Raw genomic sequence first — 23,138 nt, forward strand, 5'->3', positions numbered from 1 at the left:
TCAGGTCGGCAGTCTTACCCATGATTGCGGTTTTGAGTAATGAACCAGGCTGGGAGTTTTTAAAAGCCTCAGGAATTTTTTGCAGGTGTTTAGAGTTAATTAGTTGATTCAGATGATTAGGTTAATAGCTCGTTTAGAGAACCTTTTCATAATATGCTAATTTTTTGAGATAGGAATTTGGGGTTTTCATGAGCTGAATGCCAAAATCATCAGTATTAAAACAATAAAAGACCTGAAATATTTCAGTTGGTGTGCAATGAATCTAAAATATATGAAAGTTAAATTTGTATCATTACATTATGGAAAATAATGAACTTTTATCACAATATGATAATTTTTTGAGAAGGACCTGTACCACAGGTCTGTGTACTGAGCTCATTCCTCTACTCCCTGTACACCCACGACTGCAAGCCTGTGCATGGATGCAACTCCATCATTAAGTTTGCAGATGACATCAAAGTTAATTGGCATCATCAGATACAATGAGACTGTCTACAGGAAGGAGGTACAGCACCTGGCCACATGATGCACTGACAAACACCAGCAAGACAAAGGAGATCATTGTGAACTTCAAGAAGAAAGGAAACATGCATGACCTCATCCACATCAACGGGATGATTATTAAACGTATCTTCAGCTTCAAGTTCATAGGAACCACCATCTCGGAGGACCTGCCCTGGACCACAAACACCTCCAGCCTGGTCAAGGCGGCACACCAGCTCCTCTTCTTCCTCAGGACACTGAAGAAGAACCAGCTGTCTTCAGCCATCCTGGTGAACTTTTACCGATGTGCAATCGATAGCATCTTGACCAGTTGCATCACAGTCTGGTATGGGAACTGCTCAGTTGCTTTCCACAAGGCACTGCAGAGGGTGATGAAAACTGCCTAACGCATCACAGGGACACCACTTCCTGCTATTGAGGACATCCAGAGAAAACGCTGTCAACGTCGAGCTCGCAACATTCTTAAGGACTCCTCTCACCCTGACCACATACTGTTTAACCTCCTGCCCTCCGGGAGGCACTTCAGGAGCCTCCGGACATGGACCAGCTGATTCATTTGCACACTGAAATATTTTTCTATGCACTTTTTTACAGTCCATCGCACTAGTGTAAATAATTTGTGTGTGTGTGTATACATTTGAAGAGTAGTGTATATTATATAATCAAATCTGGGTTAGGAAAGGAGTCAAAATGAGTCAGAAATCTATTTCAAACCAGATTAAACCAAGAATATCTGAATGAGCACAAAGGAACAACATGTTGCCATTACAATAATAAATGAAACACACACTAAATCTTCTGTTTAATGACAATTAATACATGACACTATTATATTAATTTACATTCACACACAATGAAGTGTTAAAAAACAGACACTGGACTGTGAGGCAAGAGTCATTAGCAGCAAATTGCTGCAGGGGTGGAAATTAGGATTGATTGATGATATTCGGCAGACAGGTGCCTGTCACTATAATAATTACAATTTATCACTGGGGGAGTGGGTGGGCTTCAATATTAGTGCATAATATCAGGGCCGTCACCACGCCACAGAAACTGCCGTGCAGGTGGGAAGGCAGAGCTTCATACATCAGGGCCCTGCAGTAGGGTCTCTGGAAACTTCTAATAAAATTTAATTATACTCAAGTGAATTCAGATCCAGTATTTCAGCTGAAGCTGACACCAATTAGGTGTAATACATCAAGCCAAACATTCTCTCTAAACACTTGGATGGCTGAAGATTGTTAAGGTGTCCTTGATGGAAGAGAATGTTTGAATGGGTGAGATAATAGATTTTGCAGCTAATTGTGTTCGTTGGTAAAATTTAAATATATACAGTTTTGTTCAAAATAATAGCAGTACAATGTGACTAACCAGAATAATCAAGGTTTTTAGTATATTTTTTATTGCTACGTGGCAAACAAGTTACCAGTAGGTTCAGTAGATTGTCAGAAAACAAACAAGACCCAGCATTCATGATATGCACGCTCTTAAGGCTGTGCAATTGGGCAATTAGTTGAAAGGGGTGTGTTCAAAAAAATAGCAGTGTCTACCTTTGACTGTACAAACTCAAAACTATTTTGTACAAACATTTTTTTTTCTGGGATTTAGCAATCCTGTGAATCACTAAACTAATATTTAGTTGTATGACCACAGTTTTTTAAAACTGCTTGACATCTGTGTGGCATGGAGTCAACCAACTTGTGGCACCTCTCAGCTGTTATTCCACTCCATGATTCTTTAACAACATTCCACAATTCATTCACATTTCTTTGTTTTGCTTCAGAAACAGCATTTTTGATATCACCCCACAAGTTCTCAATTGGATTAAGGTCTGGAGATTGGGCTGGCCACTCCATAACATTAATTTTGTTGGTTTGGAACCAAGACTTTGCCCGTTTACTAGTGTGTTTTGGGTCATTGTCTTGTTGAAACAACCATTTCAAGGGCATGTCCTCTTCAGCATAGGGCAACATGACCTCTTCAAGTATTTTAACATATGCAAACTGATCCATGATCCCTGGTATGCGATAAATAGGCCCAACACCATAGTAGGAGAAACATGCCCATATCATGATGCTTGCACCTCCATGCTTCACTGTCTTCACTGTGTACTGTGGCTTGAATTCAGAGTTTGGGGGTCGTCTCACAAACTGCCTGTGGCCCTTGGACCCAAAAAGAACAATTTTACTCTCATCAGCCCACAAAATGTTCCTCCATTTCTCTTTAGGCCAGTTGATGTGTTCTTTGGCAAATTGTAACCTCTTCTGCACATGCCTTTTTTTTAACAGAGGGACTTTGCGGGGGATTCTTGAAAATAGATTAGCTTCACACAGACGTCTTCTAACTGTCACAGTACTTACAGGTAACTCCAGACTGTCTTTGATCATCCTGGAGGTGATCATTGGCTGAGCCTTTGCCATTCTGGTTATTCTTCTATCCATTTTGATGGTTGTCTTCCGTTTTCTTCCACGTCTCTCTGGTTTTGCTCTCCATTTTAAGGCATTGGAGATCATTTTAGCTGAACAGCCTATCATTTTTTGCACCTCTTTATAGGTTTTCCCCTCTCTAATCAACTTTTTAATCAAAGTACGCTGTTCTTCTGAACAATGTCTTGAACGACCCATTTCCTCAGCTTTCAAATGCATGTTCAATAAGTGTTGGCTTCATCCTTAAATAGGGGCCACCTGATTCACACCTGTTTCTTCACAAAATTGATGACCTCAGTGATTGAATGCCACACTGCTATTTTTTTGAACACACCCCTTTCAACTAATTCAACTAATTGCCCAATTGCACAGCCTTAAGAGCGTGCATATCATGAATGCTGGGTCTCATTTGTTTTCTGAGAATCTACTGAACCTACTGGTAACTTGTTTGCCACGTACAATAAAAAAATATACGAAAAACCTTGATTATTCTGGTTAGTCACATTGTACTGCTATTATTTTGAACAATACTGTATATTACTTTGACTCTTAGTAGTAGAACTCTTAATGAGGCTACTCAATTTGCATTCATTCACACTGATTTCAATTCAAAAGTAAAACAGATCAAAGTGACAAAAGGAAACTATATTATATATTACTATGTTACATACTTTACGTTATATACGACTATATAACAGACTCTGTATGCCCTTACCTGTCTGTGGTGTGTAAGGCCAAACTTTGCAAGTTCTTTTCCTCTATGGCTCAGGTCTGCAGGTTCTTGATCTGTTAAAAAAAGTCTCTTTGCAGCCTTCTGTCTTCCAGCGCCTGGTCCTGGTCTCGTTCTTCTACAATTGCCTGAATGTAAACACAAAGGCCCTTTACTCTTAACAAATTTACATTTAGCTTAATAAAAAGAAAATTTTGACTTGTGGAGTGCAATATACATACCCTGTAGGTTTCCTTTTTAGATTGAGCTGGACTTTTTGGGGGGGATTTTAGGGTCCTTTTTTACTGACTCTAAAGTTTCAACAGACCCAGAGCTCTGGACTGATGTCCTACAGGGGCCAACAACCAGCTTTGTGGACCTCTGCTTCTGTCTGCAATCAAAGCAAAAGCCATTTAGACTAGTAAAGTGTGAGGGGTTTTAATTTTTTTCCGATTTTTTTTTCAGGGTAAGAAAAGTAAATAAGTAAATACAGCTGAATACAACAAAAACTGTGACCATGTTCATTTCAGGCTGCAAAGCAACAAAATGTGATTGTTTTAAAAGGGGGTGATTCTTTTCTATGCCCACTGTATTTTAAAATGCTATTTATTCTTGGAATGGCTAAGTTGAATTTTCTGCAGCCATTGCTTCAGACTTCTGGGTCATATGATCCATCATAAATCAATCTAATAGGCTGATTTAGTGCTCAGTTATTATGAATTATTGGTGCAGTTATGAAAAATGGTTCTTATTATTATAAAAAATTGAAAACAGTTTTTGCTGAATAATATATAACCATGATACATTTTTAGGATTCTTTGAAGAATAAAAAGTTTAAAGGAAGAGCATTTATTTGAGACAGAAATCTTTTGAAACATTGTTAATCTCTTCACTGTCACTTTTGATGAATAACTGATAATAACAAGAGATGCTTCTTGAGCACCAAATCAGCAAATTAAAATGATTTCTGAAGGATCATGGACAATAAATACTTGAGTAATAGATGCTGAAAATTCAGCTTTTGCATCACAGAAATAAATAAAAAAATGTTAAAACAAAAACAGTTTTTTTAAATTGTATTAGTATTTTACAATAATACTGTTTTTACTGTATTTTTTATCAATTAAATGCAGACTTTGTGAGCAATCAAGAAGAACATAAAAAAAATCTTGATCATTCCAATCTCACATATATTATAGAATATTTATATATATATATATTTATTACCATATTGGTGCATTAGTGTATGTATTAAGTCATTATTGCTGTAACTTCTTAATGCTCTGTCTGTTCCATGTTATTGCAGCTTAAGTTCTGATTAAGTTAAATGAACTGAACTTAGGGACAGTGTAATCATTCATGTGTGCAAGCAATTTTAAATGGGAGGGCAATTTATAAACTGCCTTGATTGCTAGACTACTACAAAGCCTTTGCCTAAAGTCAACATCCATAGGACTGTCCTCTGCCAAAGTAGATGCATTTCCTAGGCAATCTACTCCATGAAGGGTACCAAGAACCATCTCTCTGTAGCCTACAAAGGAAGAACATATTAGTGAAAAAAGCTGACGACTATTTCTATCTTATATATTAGTTTTAGCCCTTTTTTAGACTATTTCAGATTTTCCTATTTCAAAAATTGCAGCTTTGGTAAACATAAGAGGATTCTTAAAAAATAAATACATAAAAATTCCAACCAGACCCCCAGGCCTTTTTCTTATCTTAAATGTCAAACTATTCAGAAAGCTAAAACAAACTACTCAAGAATTAACACATTTGATAAGAATGCAATCTAACCTACCAGTTAGGTCATTTATTTGATTGTAGGCCAAATTCAAGTCCTAAAAAAAAATACAATCCATGTACTGACAGATTACAACCCAAAGACACCCAATTACAAGTAATGACAGGATAACAGTATAATAAAATAACAGTATAATAAATTATACTACAGAGCATTGCAAACATTTTACACATTTTCTGCCTGAAAAAGTGTGGGCTTTACCTTATACTTTGGTGATTAAGTTACAGGTGAGGACAGGGAAGCAAGTCCCTCTATTTGACAGATGTGATGACATGTCCAGCTGTTTTATGTGCCATGCTGTCGTCAACACCTCAAACTTAGTGAGACGGTTAAAGTGAAGATTCAGGGATGAAATACTGGGATTCAGTGGGACCTCTAGTAGACTAAAAAATAAATATATTCAGTGAAGTCACAATCACACCCTTTCCTTAAAATACAGTCAAGCCAGTTAACGGGCACTTCTGCTGTAAATCTGGACTATTGAGTTAAACTTACCTTGAAATATCTTTAACGTTACATGACCGAATGGGTCCCAACAACAGTCGATGATTGGATAACGTTACATTAGCCACAACATAACCTGTTACATTCTCACACACCTTGACGTTTATTTACACTGCTGCTACTATTATGCTTCATAGAAATAACTGTTAAATCGGGTATTTAAAGTCAGATGATGGGAATTAAGGCAACGTTTTAGACAAGTTTCAGCACTTGACAACAAAACAAGTGATGTAAACTTAGCCCAGTCTTATCACGTAACATTTAGCAACTTGAATCCCAAAATGTGTTAAAAACAAGCCAGTTTTAACGATAACTTCATCGTCCATTAGCTAAAAATCATATATATAAAATAATGTGTGCTAAACTTTAACTGCTTGTGAAGGATTAAAAAGATTTCCGTTACATTTTTACCGCTGCTGAAATTCAAATTAAAAGTCCCGCTAAATGATTCCTACTTCCGGCAGGGTCCTTAGTAACTTTAGAGCTTTTGTTTCAGCTTCATGAGCTCAGCTGAACTGAACTGGGACATTAACCAACAGAAACTAGGTGAGCTGCCTAGTGAGTGTTTTGTGTTTTCAACTGGCTTACATGAATGCACAAATAAAGTCAGCGTTAAATACCCAAAAATCTAAACCCTGCTAACAATTGATGTCTGCCAGATTTTATTTCACAAATGCACCACACAATATTAAACACATACAAATTATTTTACCACATTTTTTAGATGAGTTATAAACTACAATAAAAGTTTAAAAGAGATAGAGATGTAAAAGTAGCTTATAATCCTAATAATGGGTGAGACAGATAATTTTATGATAGTTTACTTATACATAAATGTGCATTTAATACAGTTTATTTAAATATGTAGATAATTATAATGTCCAAAAATTCAAATTCTCCAATTATTTGTAAACCTTTATGACCATGACACAGCGTTTATCACATTTTCTAAATAATATACATTAATTATTTTACATATTAAGTTATAGTTTCATCTTTTTGTTTTGTCTGACTATACATATGTATGTAAAAGTATGACCAGTTGAATGAATAAAAAAAAAAATACATACAAACAAATAAATAAATCGACATGAAAGGGAATTCTGACTGGATATCTTCCAAAAACAGTAAACTTGATAGGAGTGCTGGTCCCAGTCCTACAGAAAGAAAAAAAGTAAATATATATATGTGACATCTCACAAAAGTCTTGAAAGACAGAGCCAATATATTTTCTGATAATGACAAATAAAAAGAGAGAAGTATGTGACAAGATATTGTGGTACCAACCTTGCTCAGTTGTCTACATCAGATATGTGGTTTTCTATCTGGGATTTAACACAAACACACACACACAATTATATCTAATACAAGTGGGTCTTGCTGATATATCAAATAAAAACAAATGACATATCACATTCAGGTTAGTTCAATGACAGCTCACCAGTTCACCATTAGCCCTGTCATTTCCATCATCACCATCATCAGTCACTTCCCAAGACCCCGCATCCAGATGTTCCTGATCCACATCCTCTTCTGTCTCTCTATAGAGAGATTGATAGGCCTTCTCGTGCTTCCTGTTGGCTTCTACACAATATTGTGATCAAGGACAGAAAGATGAACTAGATAATGAGATTAAAGTGCGGCCAGCAGCTATAGTGAATATTTAAAGAAAACATAAATGTAATGGACTGTAAAAAATGGTATGGTAAAAACCTGTTAATTAGTTAATGGTAAATTCCTTTAAACTTTATAATAAAAAAAGAAAACACTAATAAATCTAGTGAGCCATTTAGTGCCTTTTTTATTCTTGTTTTTTTTTTTTTGGTGGTTGTCAATTTATTATAAAGGTACAAAACACATTTAATACTTCAGGAGATTGGTATTATAAATGTTACTTTTAAAGATGGAACAACAGCTTATGTTTTTTATAGTGTTTCAAACTTTCAAGTAAAACTAACACAGGTATGTGGATGTTTCCTCTCCTAGTCAAATTTCTTTCTGTGCGTGTGAAGACACAAGTGGTGCTGTTTTCGATTTCCTGCCCTGACATTGAAAGTGATGAAGACAAGTGTTTTTAATCTACCTCCTGCCAACATGGCCTCTACGCTGACAGCAATGTTCATTTCATCCTCTTACCTGCTTCTGCTAACTGCTTCTGTTCAATCTTCTCTAGCCTTCCCAGCAAGGAGTCGATCTTAATCTTTATCTGGGACAGTTCTTGCTTGATTGTCAGGAGCTGATCGGATTTCACTTTGATAAAAACAAACAAACAATGATGAAGGTGAATATGCATCACTGAGATTTCATCAGTTCATCACCGTATTTTTTTATTTTTTTTTTATGGTTATGGTTGGCAGTAGATTATGTATGGTATGGACATGTTATGTCTCAGTTATTAAAGGCATCTGATTACAGAGTGTTCTAGGTGCTAAAAATGGTTATTTAAATTGAAAGGATATGGCAAAATTGACTTGTAATTATGGACAAACCCATAGAGCATAAGGAACCTGACGACATCGTTTTTAGATAAGAAGAGCAGGTGGAAATCTTTGGCTGGAAAGAGTTTTTTGTCCTGCGTGTTGAGAGCGCAACCAAACGGGAATGCTTGATAGGTATCACAGCCCGAGGGGACGGTGCTAATCTCCCATGAATGTCAAAAATCCTAAAGAGAAATATATAAAAATATTTGTCAAAATATTTTAAATATTTGTATTATTTATTTCTTTATTTATGTCATTTATGTAATTTTGTAGGTATATTTTAATCACTAAAAAGTGCTTTGTGGTTTTATATTATCAAACATATTAAGCAGCACAACTGTTTTCAGTATTGATAATAATATGAAATGTTTCTTGAGAACCAGATCATCATATTACAATTATTTGTGAAGGTCTGAAATTTATAGCGGCTGGAAAATCTGCTTTGCCATCACAGGATAAATTACATTTGGGAATGTATTACAATGCAGCTATTTTAAATTGTAAAAATAATTCTAAATAGTACTGTTTTTACTGTATTTTTATAGTAAATGGTATACTAAAAAGTACAGTAGTGTATAATGAATAGACATTAAGAAGTCCTTGTTGATATTGTTTTTGTAAAGTGTTAATTATTATTAAATTACAACTTTTTTAATATAATCATTTACACTTTATGACAGATTACTGTATATAAAGAGATGAGGGAATATCTTAGTCTACATGCAAAAGAGCAAGATCACTTTTTAGTCCTACTCCCCAGAAACAACACTTTATGAGCATAATTAGCTCTTACTTGCACATTTTTAAATAACTGCAATGAAGGAATTTAGCACACACATATTTTCCGTGAAGATGTATAAATCTCAGCTCTGCCAAATGAGGAGGGAAAGCAAACACATGAAAATGTCAGAGGAAAGATGCCCGGCGTGTCTGCACTGCTCAGTTAGCTTTCTGACATTCAGCTAATGTCTCTCAGGAGACGACTGCTCATCATTAGCCAGAGCAAAGAATCCAAGTCAAACCAATAAAATGACATTAATTATGGTTATTAGGGAAAGTTCTTCCTCTACTTTTTAGCTTTTTTTCTCTCCACCTTGCATCAGTTTTTCATACCATATAAAAGGTCATACAAGACAAGGTGGATCTTACCTAAAAATGTAATTAACAAAAACATATTACAAAGCTCCTTATAAGAAAAGATCTTAAAAGTTCAACTACTAAAATACCAATGTATCAATCTGCATGAAATGATTAGCTTTGAATTATTGCATTTGCATTAGTGAATGCATAGACATACCTGGTATAGAAATCATCCCTGTAGAAATCATAATGATATTCATAGCCACTTAAATAAATAAAACAGATGAGAAAAATGTTATTTAAATATTTCCATATCTACTGAATACAGTATTTTGTATTTTATTTATTTTTTTAATTTAGGTAGCTTACCTGTATAAGGAGAAAGGTCGCTTGGATCCCACTTTTGGCCTGTAAGGACGTGGTTCTCCAGCCATGTTAATGTCTGTGGGAAAAGCAAAGAGCATTGTACAAAATACAGTATACGCTTTCCATTTTAATTATACCCTTCTTCAAGTGAATGACTAACAATGGCTGGATAAAGGACTTAGAAAAGCCTCTGAGCCCTGAGAAAGTACATAGGCATTAGGCCACAGAATAAATGACTGATGGCTCTCATTTGTCTCATCAGAAAGAGAGATGCTATCAGAGCAACAGCCTCACTCATCAAACACACACACACACACACAGATGCACAATCACTCCTGAGTGCCTCTCAAGGTCATCCGGCACGTTATCCAGAAGGACGGGCTGTCTGAGTGTCTGACTAAATCACAATTCAGAGCTTTGAGACATTTGCAAGCAATTTTAGCCTTCAGTCTGATGAAGCACAAAACAAAGCAGTAAATCTGTGAAGAAAAGTAGTGCACTTTCAAAGTTTAGATTAGTCTTTGCCTGACTGAACCAAATTCATTATGGAAGCATTCAGAGCTTTCAAATAGAGATAGTCGTACTTTGTTCAGAATATATTCATGAGACTGAAGTTTCAAAACATTTTAATGAATATATTGGAAAATACATTCAAACATAGCAACTGAAGAGCAGGAGGAGAAACAGCTGATTGGGAAGATCAGGTTAGCTTCATCCTCTTTAATTAGCAGTGTCTAATTACAGCTAACCTTCTGCGATGAAAGCGGACGTTTTCCATGGGAACATCATAATTAGTTTGACGTTAACACAAAAGCATTTTTAAAAAGAAGTTCTCTTCAAATTAATGCAATTACGTTTTGAGATTCAAAGGATGTCTTCATGAGTTTGTTGGTATTTAAAATGTTAGAGAAAAATGAAAATTCCGTCATCATTTACTCCACCAAAAACATTTGAACCAAAAAAAAAAAAAAAAAAAAAGATTTGGAATGACATAAGAGTTTGTGAATGTTGAGTGAAATATCCATTTAAGATCTTATTTCTGACCAATACTGATTTGGAAGCATATGTTGTATTCAAAACACACAATTTTATCACTTATATTATATTATATTATATTATATTATATTATATTATATTATATTATATTATATTATATTATATTATATTATATATTTTTATTTTTTTATTATGCTTTTTAAAAAATGTTAAGTTTAAAAAGTTATTACGTTTGTCACAATACATTTATTTTCTGATATTCAAGAAAATATCAGAAGGTTTAGTCTGTTGATAAGATGAGATTTAAATATTCTGCTCGAGTATTTCTAGGTTCGTGTATTCTTTTTGGTGAAGTAATCTCCATCAAAATTTATGAACTGAATGGGGTCAAGAATTTTTGCGTTTGATGTTCAAAAGGAAGTCATCATTAGTTTGATCACAAAGAACTTTTCGATCATAAATAGTGACACAATAAATAGTTAATCTTGCATTCAAGCCATGCATTTTTTAGTTCATGCATTCTCTTGGCAAATCAAACCCTTGACACAAGCACAATTCTTTTCAGTTTGAGGTACATGAACGACCTCATTGAGTTTCTTTAAGCAACATTATTGGGGAAGCAAGTGATTTAAGTTCTCGATAATGATTTTGTAAGATCTTAATAATGGTTTTTGGGAGACAAAACAATTCAAAACTGTCTGAAACATCCAACTGCTCCAATAATCAGTGGATGGTGCCATGACACGCTCGATATGTGCCAATCATTTAAAATACCACCACATTTTAGACTTGGAACCATATCAATACTTTAATCTGAGTTTACCAATAGGCCTCCTCTACTCAGTATGCTGTTCTCTCAAAGGTCTGTCAGGCTTAGCGTAGAAAGAAGATTGGAATTTCTCTCAGTGATGACCTCTGCTTAATGTCAATGTGTCTGCCTGTCAGCTCAAAATAGTTTTTCTGAGTGATTCATTTGATGAGACATAACTAATGCCTTAACTTGTGCCTGGATGGCAAACTCTAAAAGAAATATCTGTTCTGATAAACCTCAGTAAACCAAGTGAATCAAGATACCTACAAGGACTTCAAGGACATTATTTCTTTTCAAAGAAAATCACTTTGCAGACATAAAAACACAATTCATATAGTTCTGTTTTAGCTAGTAGCCTATGAATATTATTCCGACACCTCTGGCATCTTTTTCACTAATGAGTGTTTTCCATTCATGACCTACTTATCAAACATCTCTTTCACTTCCTTTAGTCATTCCTCTGTGGTGTGATGTAATTTGGTGACTGATGTGCGCAATTATCTGGAATGGTTTGTACACTTGAGGACATCATATCCATTTTCAGTGCCGCTCATTATCCCTGGAGTCTTGTGTATGTGCATAGCTACAAACTTTGATGTGCCGTCTTTGATTAGACACACACAAAACATGGATGCTCGTCATGAACAGATGAACAGAAACTTGCATCCAAATATAACAACTTTTGGGGTTAAGAAAATTATGTTTCTTTAAACGTCTAATTAATCATTTCCTTTTTGACGACTTGGTCTGGTCAAGACTGCATTTCAAATCTTCTGGAGTCGGTCAAAGAGTATGAAAAAGTTAAAGGAGAAAATTCTATAGTCAAATAGACTTTTTATTCAGGTCTAAACATTTTAATTGTAAATAATATTGTTTTGTGATACTATTTATTATTGACAATTATTATATTAAATAATATAATATTTAATATTTTTTAAGTATAACTAAATTAGGTTGCAGGCAACATATATATGTATATATATATATATATATATATATATATATATATATATATATATATATATATATATATATATATATATATATATATATATATTTTTTTTTTTTTTTTTTTTTTTTTTTTATGCATACACACATCACTTTAAAGTTAATTTCTTTACTTAAAAGTCATTTGAGATCAAGTAGAAATAATTCCTAATGCATGTTTTCTTACTTTTTACTTTGGTTACTTGTCATTTAAAAGATGCCTTCCACAGGAGTTCTCCTGTGCTTAATAATTACAAACAGATGTTTCATATGTACATTTTAATTGCATTTATTAAATGCATTTATTAATAATTAAACCAATATCAAACGATAAAAAACTATAATAATGTTATTACTAACATTTCCTAAAAATTTTAATTTTAATTTACAAAACTGCAAAAGCATTATTATAGTTACTAAGGTTTGACTGATTCTGTTACAAATCAAATATAAAAAGCACTTATCAGAAATAAGGTACTTATCTCTCTGTAAAATACTTACATTTCTGATTCCGCTTCCCTTTATGCATTGTTCTTCTGTGCATGTCCATAAGGTTGTACATACAATATTTTGAGGAATAAATTATTGCTTTCCCTTGAGTTCACTTCACTGTAGTGACACTGTGAGAGACTGACTGAATAGAGTTCAGCATGCAGGCATGCACCATTCCAGACCGTACCACTGACACATAACGGGGGTGCTGACAAATATGCAACACAAATTTGAGCAGCATTATTAGAAGCAGTTTATACTCTTGTCTCAGACTGTCTCTGATCTTGGATCATATTGTGCATCAAAAGAACAGCACCCCACAGCTGCTGTCATTCATTTGAAACATCTTGGTAGTTATTGACATTATAAGCCCAGAGGCTATTCATGCAGAAATATGCCTTTTCCTTTGAATTAAAGACAGGCTCTGAAATTGAATACATTGTGATGCCTTCATATCTGTCAGAAGATTTCAGATACTGAAAAACTAATTATAGTGACACTAAAACACACAAACACACATGCTGTGAAACTGAGTCTTATAAAGGTTTTTAAGACAAGCTGAAGAAAATAATGATTGGAAGACTAAAATCTGGAGAAATTGTTAGATAAACTTAACGTCATATTTCTGACTTATACTCTATTTGATGCTTACATAAATATTGCGTTTGATATAATATGGATTATTCATAGGTGTTCTTCAGATATTTAGACAAATATCAGATGGCGTTTTTATGAGATTTTAGAATTCCTCTGGAGTGCTTTTAGATTCTGCTATACTTTAGAGTAAAAGCAATCTGCATTAACTGAATAAGGTCAAGAGTTATGAATAAATCCTTCAAAATAAGCATGTGTTATGAGTAGTCTATGCAACCGCAGTGCCATGGATGTCTACGGTATCTTTATATTGCCATCTAGTGGTTGACATTGGCCAATTTGCATTCAGTAAAATTATATTTACATATACAAAAAAAAATTGCACTCTGTATCTCATTTAGCCATCAAACATATAGTATTCCAAAATGTAATTAATGAGATTCCATAATAAAATGCATTTATTTAAAACAGACTTTCTCCTCCACTGCACTATTTCGGTTCATGCCAGTTCACCTGTACTTCCTCTGACCAACACAAGGTGGCAATAAAACACTGTAAATATGAGTCAAACAACTCTACTCACTTTCTACACCCTGGAAAAATAGATAATTAATGATTTCTCTACTCTCCATGTAGAACATATTTAGTAGCAGCATAGCCTTGCTAATTCAGCAGGTAAGGGCTGCTTGATTTTCCAGTTTAAAAATTTCATTTTTGTTTGTTAATATGCTGTAAAGTGCACAGAATCATACAAATCAATTAGATTTTTTAATCAATATATCAATATATTGATCAATATATATATATATATATATATATATATATATATATATGTATTTTTTTTTTTTTTTTTTTTTTCGGAAATTAAACAAAACACTTTGCTGGTTACAAATGCTCAGCTCTGTATAAAATCAAGCAACTAATATTTTTTCACAAAGAAAGATCAAATCATATAAAAATACTTAAATAAAGCAGTTAAAATAGTCACACATGGAAAATCAGTCCAGCACAAAAGACCCACTGCTGCAACAATGACAGCAGGAGTTTCATTTTTAATAAAGGATGATGAATATTTACCAGGTAGTCATGGGAACGGCTATGACCTAAGATCAACTGTCTCTGTGTCTGTAGATCTCACACTTTTCTTTCCTTTTCTCATTTTCTCCTGCTCTACTTTTTTCACCTTCCTCCTCATTGAAATCATTGTCACCTGTTTGAGTCCAATCATTTACAAAAATAAAAGAGAAGTAAATGTCACTTACCTAAGGTCTGTCCGGCCAGCACCCTGCTGTTCTCACCAGCCACAGCCGATCGAGCGTTCCTCTCGCAGGCATACTGGACGAAAGCAAAGCCCTTGTGCACAGAGCAGCCCGTAATCTTGCCATACTTGGCAAAAATGAGCTCAATGTCAGTTTTCTTGACCACAGCAGTGTTGAGGTTACCAATGAACACTCTGGAATTCAGCGAGCGAGGATCTGTCTTGTTTGTTATATTGCTGGTTTGAGTTTTCCCAGTCATCCTTCTCAGGATGTCCTGAAACACACGTAAAAACACCATTAGAGGAAACTGTTTGACACCTTAACATTGATATTTTTTCAGAAAACACAGAAGAGAACTTTAAAATAATATTAATAATTATCATTATTCTTTTGAAATGCTTTTGGTGTGACCAACTCCAGAAGCTCTTATGACACAACATCCATCTTTAACACACAGGTCGACCTGTAACCAGTCTCTGCGGCATCTATATACGCACTGCATATTCAGAATGGCTCAGACACGTCCAGGCTATAGAACTGCACAAAAGTGTGTGGCATAGCCTTACTAACTGCTGAACAAATAAACTCCCCTGAGTAAAGCCCATTATGTAGCTATATGGAATTGGCTCTCTGGCCCTATTGCAAATGTTCCAATTGTTTACCAGTTACTAGGGCTGTAGTACTCGAGTCCGGTCTTGGACTCGAGTCCGGACTCAAGACATTTTTCTGTCGTCTCGGACTTGTCTCGGACTCTTTGCATTTGCACTCGGACTTGTCTCGGACTTGGCCATTGGACTCGCCAAGTCTTCTAGTTGGTCTCGACCGAGTCCAGCAAAAAAAATAAAAGAAAAAATTTCTCCTTCAAAACAAAACCACATTTGCATGATGTCGCGACTGAAAACGTGTGGAAAACGCTAGGCGCGCTGCTCTCCTTATTTCCAAAGCACTCTGTAATCTAAGCTCGCGCTCCAGTGGCGTCTGCTGTTGCTGGGCAACCATGACCCGCTCTCCATGATGACGCAGAAGTTTCAGCAAAGAATAAATGGAATTCCAGCACTAAAAATCCCTTGCAGTAGCTCTGCTAATAGATTCATTTAAAAAATGGCTATCCTTGTACAACTATGATCATCTGTTTCTCCATCTTAGCTTTCAGTATTGTTCCGGGAAAGGATGTGCATGACCAGCGGTGCACTTACTGCGACCTGAAAAGTTTAGATGTTTCTAATTTAATTTTCTACCTGTTAGATTGTGTTTTATTTACGTCTACACCTAGATAGCCTTTTTTTTAATCAATAAACGCGTATTAATGTATAGCCTTATGCAACAATTACATATGTACATTTTAAAAACTTTATAATTATGACATTACATATTTACATTTTCATGTAACAGCCAGTATTTGTATCTGTAACAATCACAACATTTTTCCTATCTGCATTCGGATACAACATCGTACAGTTACTTGATAAGACTGTTATGACTTTTTATATATTTTTTCGTAGTTATCACTGAACAAGTATGTTGTGTTAAACTGAAATAATTATTAATTTCTAAAATAATATTTATCATGCAAGCAGAGAGATGTCATGACAAACGTTTAGTGATCATTTGAACACGACTGAATCCATTCAATGCACACATTCTCATTACGCATAACATTTTGAGCGAGTCTTAATGTTAATGAACTTCACTAAACAGATGTGTGTGTGCCGCGCAAACCAGCAAAAGGTAAATATGCAAACATGTAGGACAAGTAGACAATGTATCCGTATCGAAGCTGATTATTAGCCTACTCCTGAGAGAGAACTGATTTGGTTTTTGAGAGACTGAGACGCGCAACGTGGCTGTTTGATTGGTGAGCGCGCTGTGCTTATTCCATTCATTCATATCATATCGTAGCCTAAGCTTTAAATATTTGCCTTTTAAATATATACAAATAATATAACGTGTAGCTATGATGTATTATTATAGGTAAAATTACTCTTGCAACGCTCTGATTTCTGAGAGATGCACAGAGAGGCGACAACAATGGGGTGTTTCATTTGCGCTCTTTTCACTCATAAAGTTTACATTCATTCACTTCTGGCACTGATCCCCCTGGCTCACCTGTTATCTAGCAAACACCAGACTGTGTCAGCTTCAGCCGAGTATTCAGGCAGAATTATTCCTTGTGCGTTATTCGTTTTTTAAGCCATTATCCGTGCCATTCCGAATAAGGTATTTGGCTTCAGGCACAACCCTAATTATTACATTACATATTTTATTTTTACATGCAACATAGATAAGGTCATATAGTAACAGCTCCACGCAATATTGTAATTCGTACTTGCAAACACTTTGTATGCATTATGGTTAATGCATGCTGGAGTAGTCGATTGTTTCCGACAGAGCTGGACTAGTCTATGCAAGCCCTAGTAAAGTATGACCAAAATTTCGTTGTATTTATGTGCGCATGTCCAGTAGAGCCAAACGTATCCATTCTAGCCTTGCTGCGCGCATTTGTCATATCCCAAGCTTTGCGTGTGTCTGTGCACTGTGCCAATTAGGCATAGTCATATACATTTTTGACCACAGATATAATGTCAACAAAAAATAAAGTACATAAAAATAATTTGACCTTACAGTTCAAAACTTTGTTTGTTTATCCAAGTTTAGCTCCCAGGGTCGGACTGGGGGTAAAACCAGTACTCATTACCAGGGCCCCAAAGGAAGAGTGGGCCCTTGAAAAGTATGAATCTGAAATATATATTTTTTACCTGGATATTTTCATGGGTGGGGGGCATGGGGACCCATTAGGACTGCCTATGCATATAGGGCCCGGGATCTTGTTTAACGCCCCTGTTAGCTTTAACCCTAATTATACACACTTGAACCTAATCAAGCTCTTACTAGACACACTAATCTTCCAGGTGTTTTAAGGCCAGCTGGAGCTAAACTTTTCAGGACATTGGCCATCCAGGATGTAGTTTGGAGACCCCTGTCCTACAGAGTTGTTACTTTGCACATGCTTTTTGATCATTACAAATAATAATGTAAAATGATTTTCTTAGAATAGGAGATATGCTGTCTCTCGCATCACAAACATTATCAGTAGTTAAGTATGTGGTCTTGAAGAGGACCCTTTTTTCTTTCATTTGGACTCGGTCTTGGACTTGGACTCGAAACTTTTGGACTTGGACTTGACTTGGACTCGAACCTCTTTGGACTCGGTCTTGACTCGGTCTCGACTAGTCCTGGACTTGGACTTGACTTGGACTCGACAAAGCTGGACTTGACTACAGCTCTACCAGTTACACCATTATTAATTGCAGAGATCCAATGCGCATGGATAAGTCTTTCTAATTTATTTCAAGTCCTCAAAGTTTGGTAGTGAGTTTTGAGTTTCCAGTATTCTCCAATAATTCTATGATTTTTACATCCTGATAATACAATTTTAAAACTAATGATTTTATTGTTTCAGTGAAAACAGCTGGCAGTATAGATGTATCTATAATAAAAGGATCAGAATCTGCAGAATCCAACCAAAAGTCAATACTGGATTTTTGAGTAAACTGCTTAGTTGAGGGGGGTTTTTTACCCTCTAAATTTCAATTAAGACTGTAACTTAAACATAACAGATCACTAGACTCATTGTTTGCTCTTGGAGGAAATCTATCCATGGAACCATTCATGACCAAATAAAAATCACCTCCAATAATTAATTTAGCATTAGGGTTGTTTTTCATGATCGAGTTAACACAACTTTCAATTTCACCTAATAACTAAGTGTTTGAATGTTTTGAACAGTACCCATAAACATATTAACAATAATGAATTTACAATCATTCACATCAATCAGTAATATTATCCAATGATCTTTAGAGTTCCTTTTGCTCCACACATATTTTCCATTGAAAGTATGTGCTAAAATTGCAGCTCCACCTGAGTGACTGGAGCCATGAGCTAACCACATGTCGACTTCCCACTGGTTTTTCCAAAAATTAAAACCCTTAGGGCACAAATGAGTCTCTTGAATGAAAATTAAGTATTCGTTGCAAAAAAGAAAAAAGGCTTGTCCTTGGACCAAGTTCCTCAATCCTATGGCATTAATAGAACATAACTTTAAGACCATCACACACGGCAAACTCATATAAAAAAGTAATATTAAAGAGAAAGAAAAAAGAAAGCATTTTTTTCTGGAACATTTTTTCTTCCGTCAGTGTATGTTTTAGGGCCAATGAAGTAAGCCTTTTTTCCTTCATTGCTTGATCTTTTTCTTTTCTTTTGTCAGGTTTTCTCCGAAGCATAGTTTGCATTATTTGAGGTAGTCTCTGTTTTTTGCATTTTTCCAGATGAAATCACACACCCAGCACATCGCAAAAAGGAGGATAATGGCCTTCGCTCAACCCCACACATGGCCTGCCCAAACTGTGAGCTACATCCACTGCCTCACTCATCCTTGCTGCGAGTTCAGGTACCAATCTCTTGCATTATGAAGGAGTAATGGCCAAAGCCTATACAGAGAAGCATACAATATGCCATCTTGTCGCCCACCCCCAGCCTATTGATGAGACAGAACAGAACACATCCTCTGCTCTGTGTTATACATAGGAGTCCTGGATGAACGGTGAGTAATACATCATTTCTGTGGATAATAGTCATTATTCAGAAAAAAAGAAACCCCTGAATTTACCTACTATAATTAATAAATTCATCAATGTAAAATGTAGCCGTAACTCCACATTTTTTGATGAACTCATTTATAAAAATACTTACTGTATAAGACCAGGTCTAGATATATTAAATGGATTGTCCCACTACCAGTGGACCATTTGAGAGCATTACCTTACAAAAAAACAAAAAAAAGACTAAAGACATACCCACTCCACCCATTCACACCCTCCACGCTCCATATACTAATACATCTACAGCTAAATGTCAAACTTGCATTTTCAAATCCTCACCATTGCTAATATTCTGCAGTTGCTATAAATGGAATGAAAACAAAAGGTATCGTTTGATGAGCTCTGTTTATATACCTATAGAAAGATGATCCTGTGATCCTGTCAGAATTCTTTTAAACACTCTTTTCCGGCAGCAGGGTTGACACCAGAGAAGACACCGATCCGGATGAGCTGTGAGGAGCACTTGAGTGTGAGAATGCTGAGACGTGTTAAGTTCACACTCAAAAAAAGCTTCTGATATAAGGCTTCTCCTGTCTCTCGCTGCAAGTGATTAAGCGTTTCTTCAGGAATCCCACCTGCATTCTTTTGCATGTATTAAATGGAAATATAACCAATAGTCCAAAGGTATTGTTGTCAAGGGTTTAGCTAACATAAATTACTGTCTACAACAGGTGTCTTCAACCCTGCTCCTTGAGAGCTGTCCTGCAGATTTCAGCTCCAACCCCAATCTGAACCGGTTAATCAGGGTTACTTGACAAAAGGCTGGAATGGAAGTTTGCAGGAAGGTAGCTCTCCAAGAGCAGGGTTGGAGACCCCTCTCTCTCTTTAATAATATCTACAGTATAAGTTTAGCTCAATACATGAGTACACAAACTCAGTACATTAGGGGTCAGTAAAAATGTTTAATGTTTTTGAAAGAAGCTTCTAACAGTCACCAAGGCTGTATTTATTTGATTAAAAATACAGGAAAACAGTTACACTGTTAACTATTCTTACAATTTAAAATAATTATAGATTAATATATGAATACATTTTCAGCAGTCATTACTGCAGTCTTCAGTGTCACATGATCCTTCAGAAATCATTCTAATATGCTGATTTGGTGCTCAAGAAACATTTTTAAATATTATGAATGTTGAACTTCCAGTTGTTCTACTTAATATTTTTGTGGAAACTGTGATACATTTTTTTAAGTTTCCTTAGCCAATTAGAAAATTCAAAAGAACTACTTTTTTGTTTGAAATACAAATATTTTGTAACATGAAAAATGACAAACCCATCCCTAACTATTTTTTATAAAGAAGGAACAATGCAACTTTCTCAGATTCCTTTATATCAAATCTGCCATTCAACGCACTAGAAACAAAAGAAGTATTTCATCTGTGAGACGGTGAGTCAACATGCTGTGACTGATCCCCAGCAACAACACCAGCATCCTGCTCTCATGATTTCAACTGAATCACTGATGCATGAAAACCCTTTGCTTCCCTGTGTTAACAATAACCTCACCTCATTCTCTCAGGTTGACAGGCATGGCAGAGCTCTGGCATTGTGACTGGACATGACATTTCTATTTCCTTTCAAACGCCATCACTTCACCAGATGCACTGAGCCCTTGCACAGTCTGTTATTCTATTATACATTCCTCATTCAAACACTCTCTACTCTCCACACAGTACAGTACTTCACACTTCTCCGAGATTTGTTGCTTAAAGGCGAATGTACTTGATCATCAAAATCAAATAAATGTGGCATCAAGCCATCTCCATTCTCTATTAAAAACATCTCTTTAATGTATATATACATTTCATTTTAATAGTTTAAATTTAGTTATGAATTAAAACATCTTTAATTATACATAATGCTTTACGCTTCACAGTAACGAATAAACAGGAAAATAACAGAATCAGTGATTCAAACTAATCTGAGTCCAATTTGAATTCTGCTGTAAAGCAGCTCTACAAAGACAATTGTGTCATTATTCAGCTCAAGTCAGTTGTAAACATCATCAGTTATGAACTGAGTTAATTTCATCCATAAGTAGCACTACAGAAGACAGAGAAAAGAGAGAAAAAAGTCACTGTCAACTAAGTTTTCTTTAGAATTTCAAAAATGACAAAGGTATGAATGAATTCTATGCTGAAGTAATTCAACTTAAACATTAGTAGGTTGAATCTTTCATTATATAAGGCTCCACTGTCAGCTAAAACCATTGTTCAGTTAATAAATGCACTGAAAATGACCAAAGAGGACTTCACATTAATTGTATAGAGCTCATCTTGTTGCTAGTCTAATTGTTCTGCATTGCAACAGGCTTTATATGTAATTTAACTGCAGAATAAAATTACCAACTCAAATCAGACTTTTTTATGTCCAAATACAGTGCAGTACAGTAGAAGCTTCTGATTTTAAACTTGCGTGTATATCTCTTTATGGCTGTATAACTCTACAGTAGCTGTGCTTGCCCAGATGACAGTTTCTGCATGAAAACTCTTCACACTTCACACAGAATACATAAAAATAAAGTGAGAAATCATCACAATGGCTCCAACCCACTATACAGCACACCTTAGCATTGACATCTACATTCATGAGATAATGAAGGATCATTTGATGTTTATGATGTTCTAACGGAAAACACAAAAGCGATAGAAGGCATAATGTTCTTTTGTTAACTATTTAGTGCCATGACATTCTTTTTAAAACCTTGCTTCTCTATTCGGATCCCAAATAGAAAGTAAATTCAACCTGGCATGAGTAAGTGGGTCACTAGAGCAGTGACTAATTAGCTGGTAACACAATGAACTGTAGTTGACATGACAGGTGCATTGCTTAGAAGAGACAATGTTGGGTCAATGCATGGTTGAAATCCATGCACTTTCACATGAACAGTAAAAAGCCATCTGGAGCACTGAAATAGTCTATAAACATCTCAGTAGTTTTAAATATAGGGTTGTGATTGTAATTTGTGTAATTTGGTCCAAATTGCTTGTAACGCTCTCATTATGCTATATTATCTCCAAATCTTGGATTCAGTCTTTGTCTTGTTTTCTTTCAATAGCACAGGTTTTGTATTTGTAATTAATAGAAAACATGTTGATGAAAGACTTCAACATGATACTTACATCTTATTCCTGCTATTAAAACCGATGAGTGATATATGTGTGTGTGTGTGTGTGTGTGTGTGTGTGTGTGTCTGTGTGCGCACGTGCGTGTGTGTGTGTTTAAACAAACATATTTTTATCTGTATTCATGTTTGTATGCAGAGAGTGAATCTCTAAGGAAGACTCAGGAATTCTGTCCAGGTACTGTATGGTAGATACTCCCATACCTTCCAGAATTCCCAATGAGAGATAAGCCTTACTTGGGGAAAGGATATTTCACGGCTGGCTTCCCCCACCTGTCCCTTACTGACACATTCTGAATAGTAAACCATTCTTTTCAGAAAAACATACATCCTCTGAA

General features: G+C 35.4%; 1 protein-coding gene across 1 annotated transcript in view; it reads right to left on the reverse strand.

Moving 5' to 3' along the window:
* LOC113118186 (RNA-binding Raly-like protein) overlaps positions 1 to 23,138 on the reverse strand; it is a 29,030-nt gene that overhangs the window by 4,983 nt on the left and 909 nt on the right. Inside the window, exons 2-12 of the mRNA XM_026287152.1 lie at positions 15,013 to 15,283; positions 9,874 to 9,946; positions 9,722 to 9,769; positions 8,434 to 8,606; positions 8,081 to 8,194; positions 7,386 to 7,528; positions 7,232 to 7,269; positions 5,936 to 7,101; positions 5,642 to 5,823; positions 3,882 to 4,030; positions 3,646 to 3,788 (exon numbers count right to left, since the gene is read on the reverse strand). Of these exons, the coding sequence (XP_026142937.1) occupies positions 7,237 to 7,269; positions 7,386 to 7,528; positions 8,081 to 8,194; positions 8,434 to 8,606; positions 9,722 to 9,769; positions 9,874 to 9,946; positions 15,013 to 15,268 (840 nt within the window). The 5' untranslated portion in view covers positions 15,269 to 15,283 and the 3' untranslated portion in view covers positions 3,646 to 3,788; positions 3,882 to 4,030; positions 5,642 to 5,823; positions 5,936 to 7,101; positions 7,232 to 7,236. The remainder of the gene's footprint in view (positions 1 to 3,645; positions 3,789 to 3,881; positions 4,031 to 5,641; positions 5,824 to 5,935; positions 7,102 to 7,231; positions 7,270 to 7,385; positions 7,529 to 8,080; positions 8,195 to 8,433; positions 8,607 to 9,721; positions 9,770 to 9,873; positions 9,947 to 15,012; positions 15,284 to 23,138) is intronic.

The sequence above is a fragment of the Carassius auratus genome, chromosome 2 (genome assembly GCF_003368295.1).
Source record: "Carassius auratus strain Wakin chromosome 2, ASM336829v1, whole genome shotgun sequence".
Classification (NCBI taxonomy): Eukaryota; Metazoa; Chordata; class Actinopteri; order Cypriniformes; family Cyprinidae; genus Carassius; species Carassius auratus.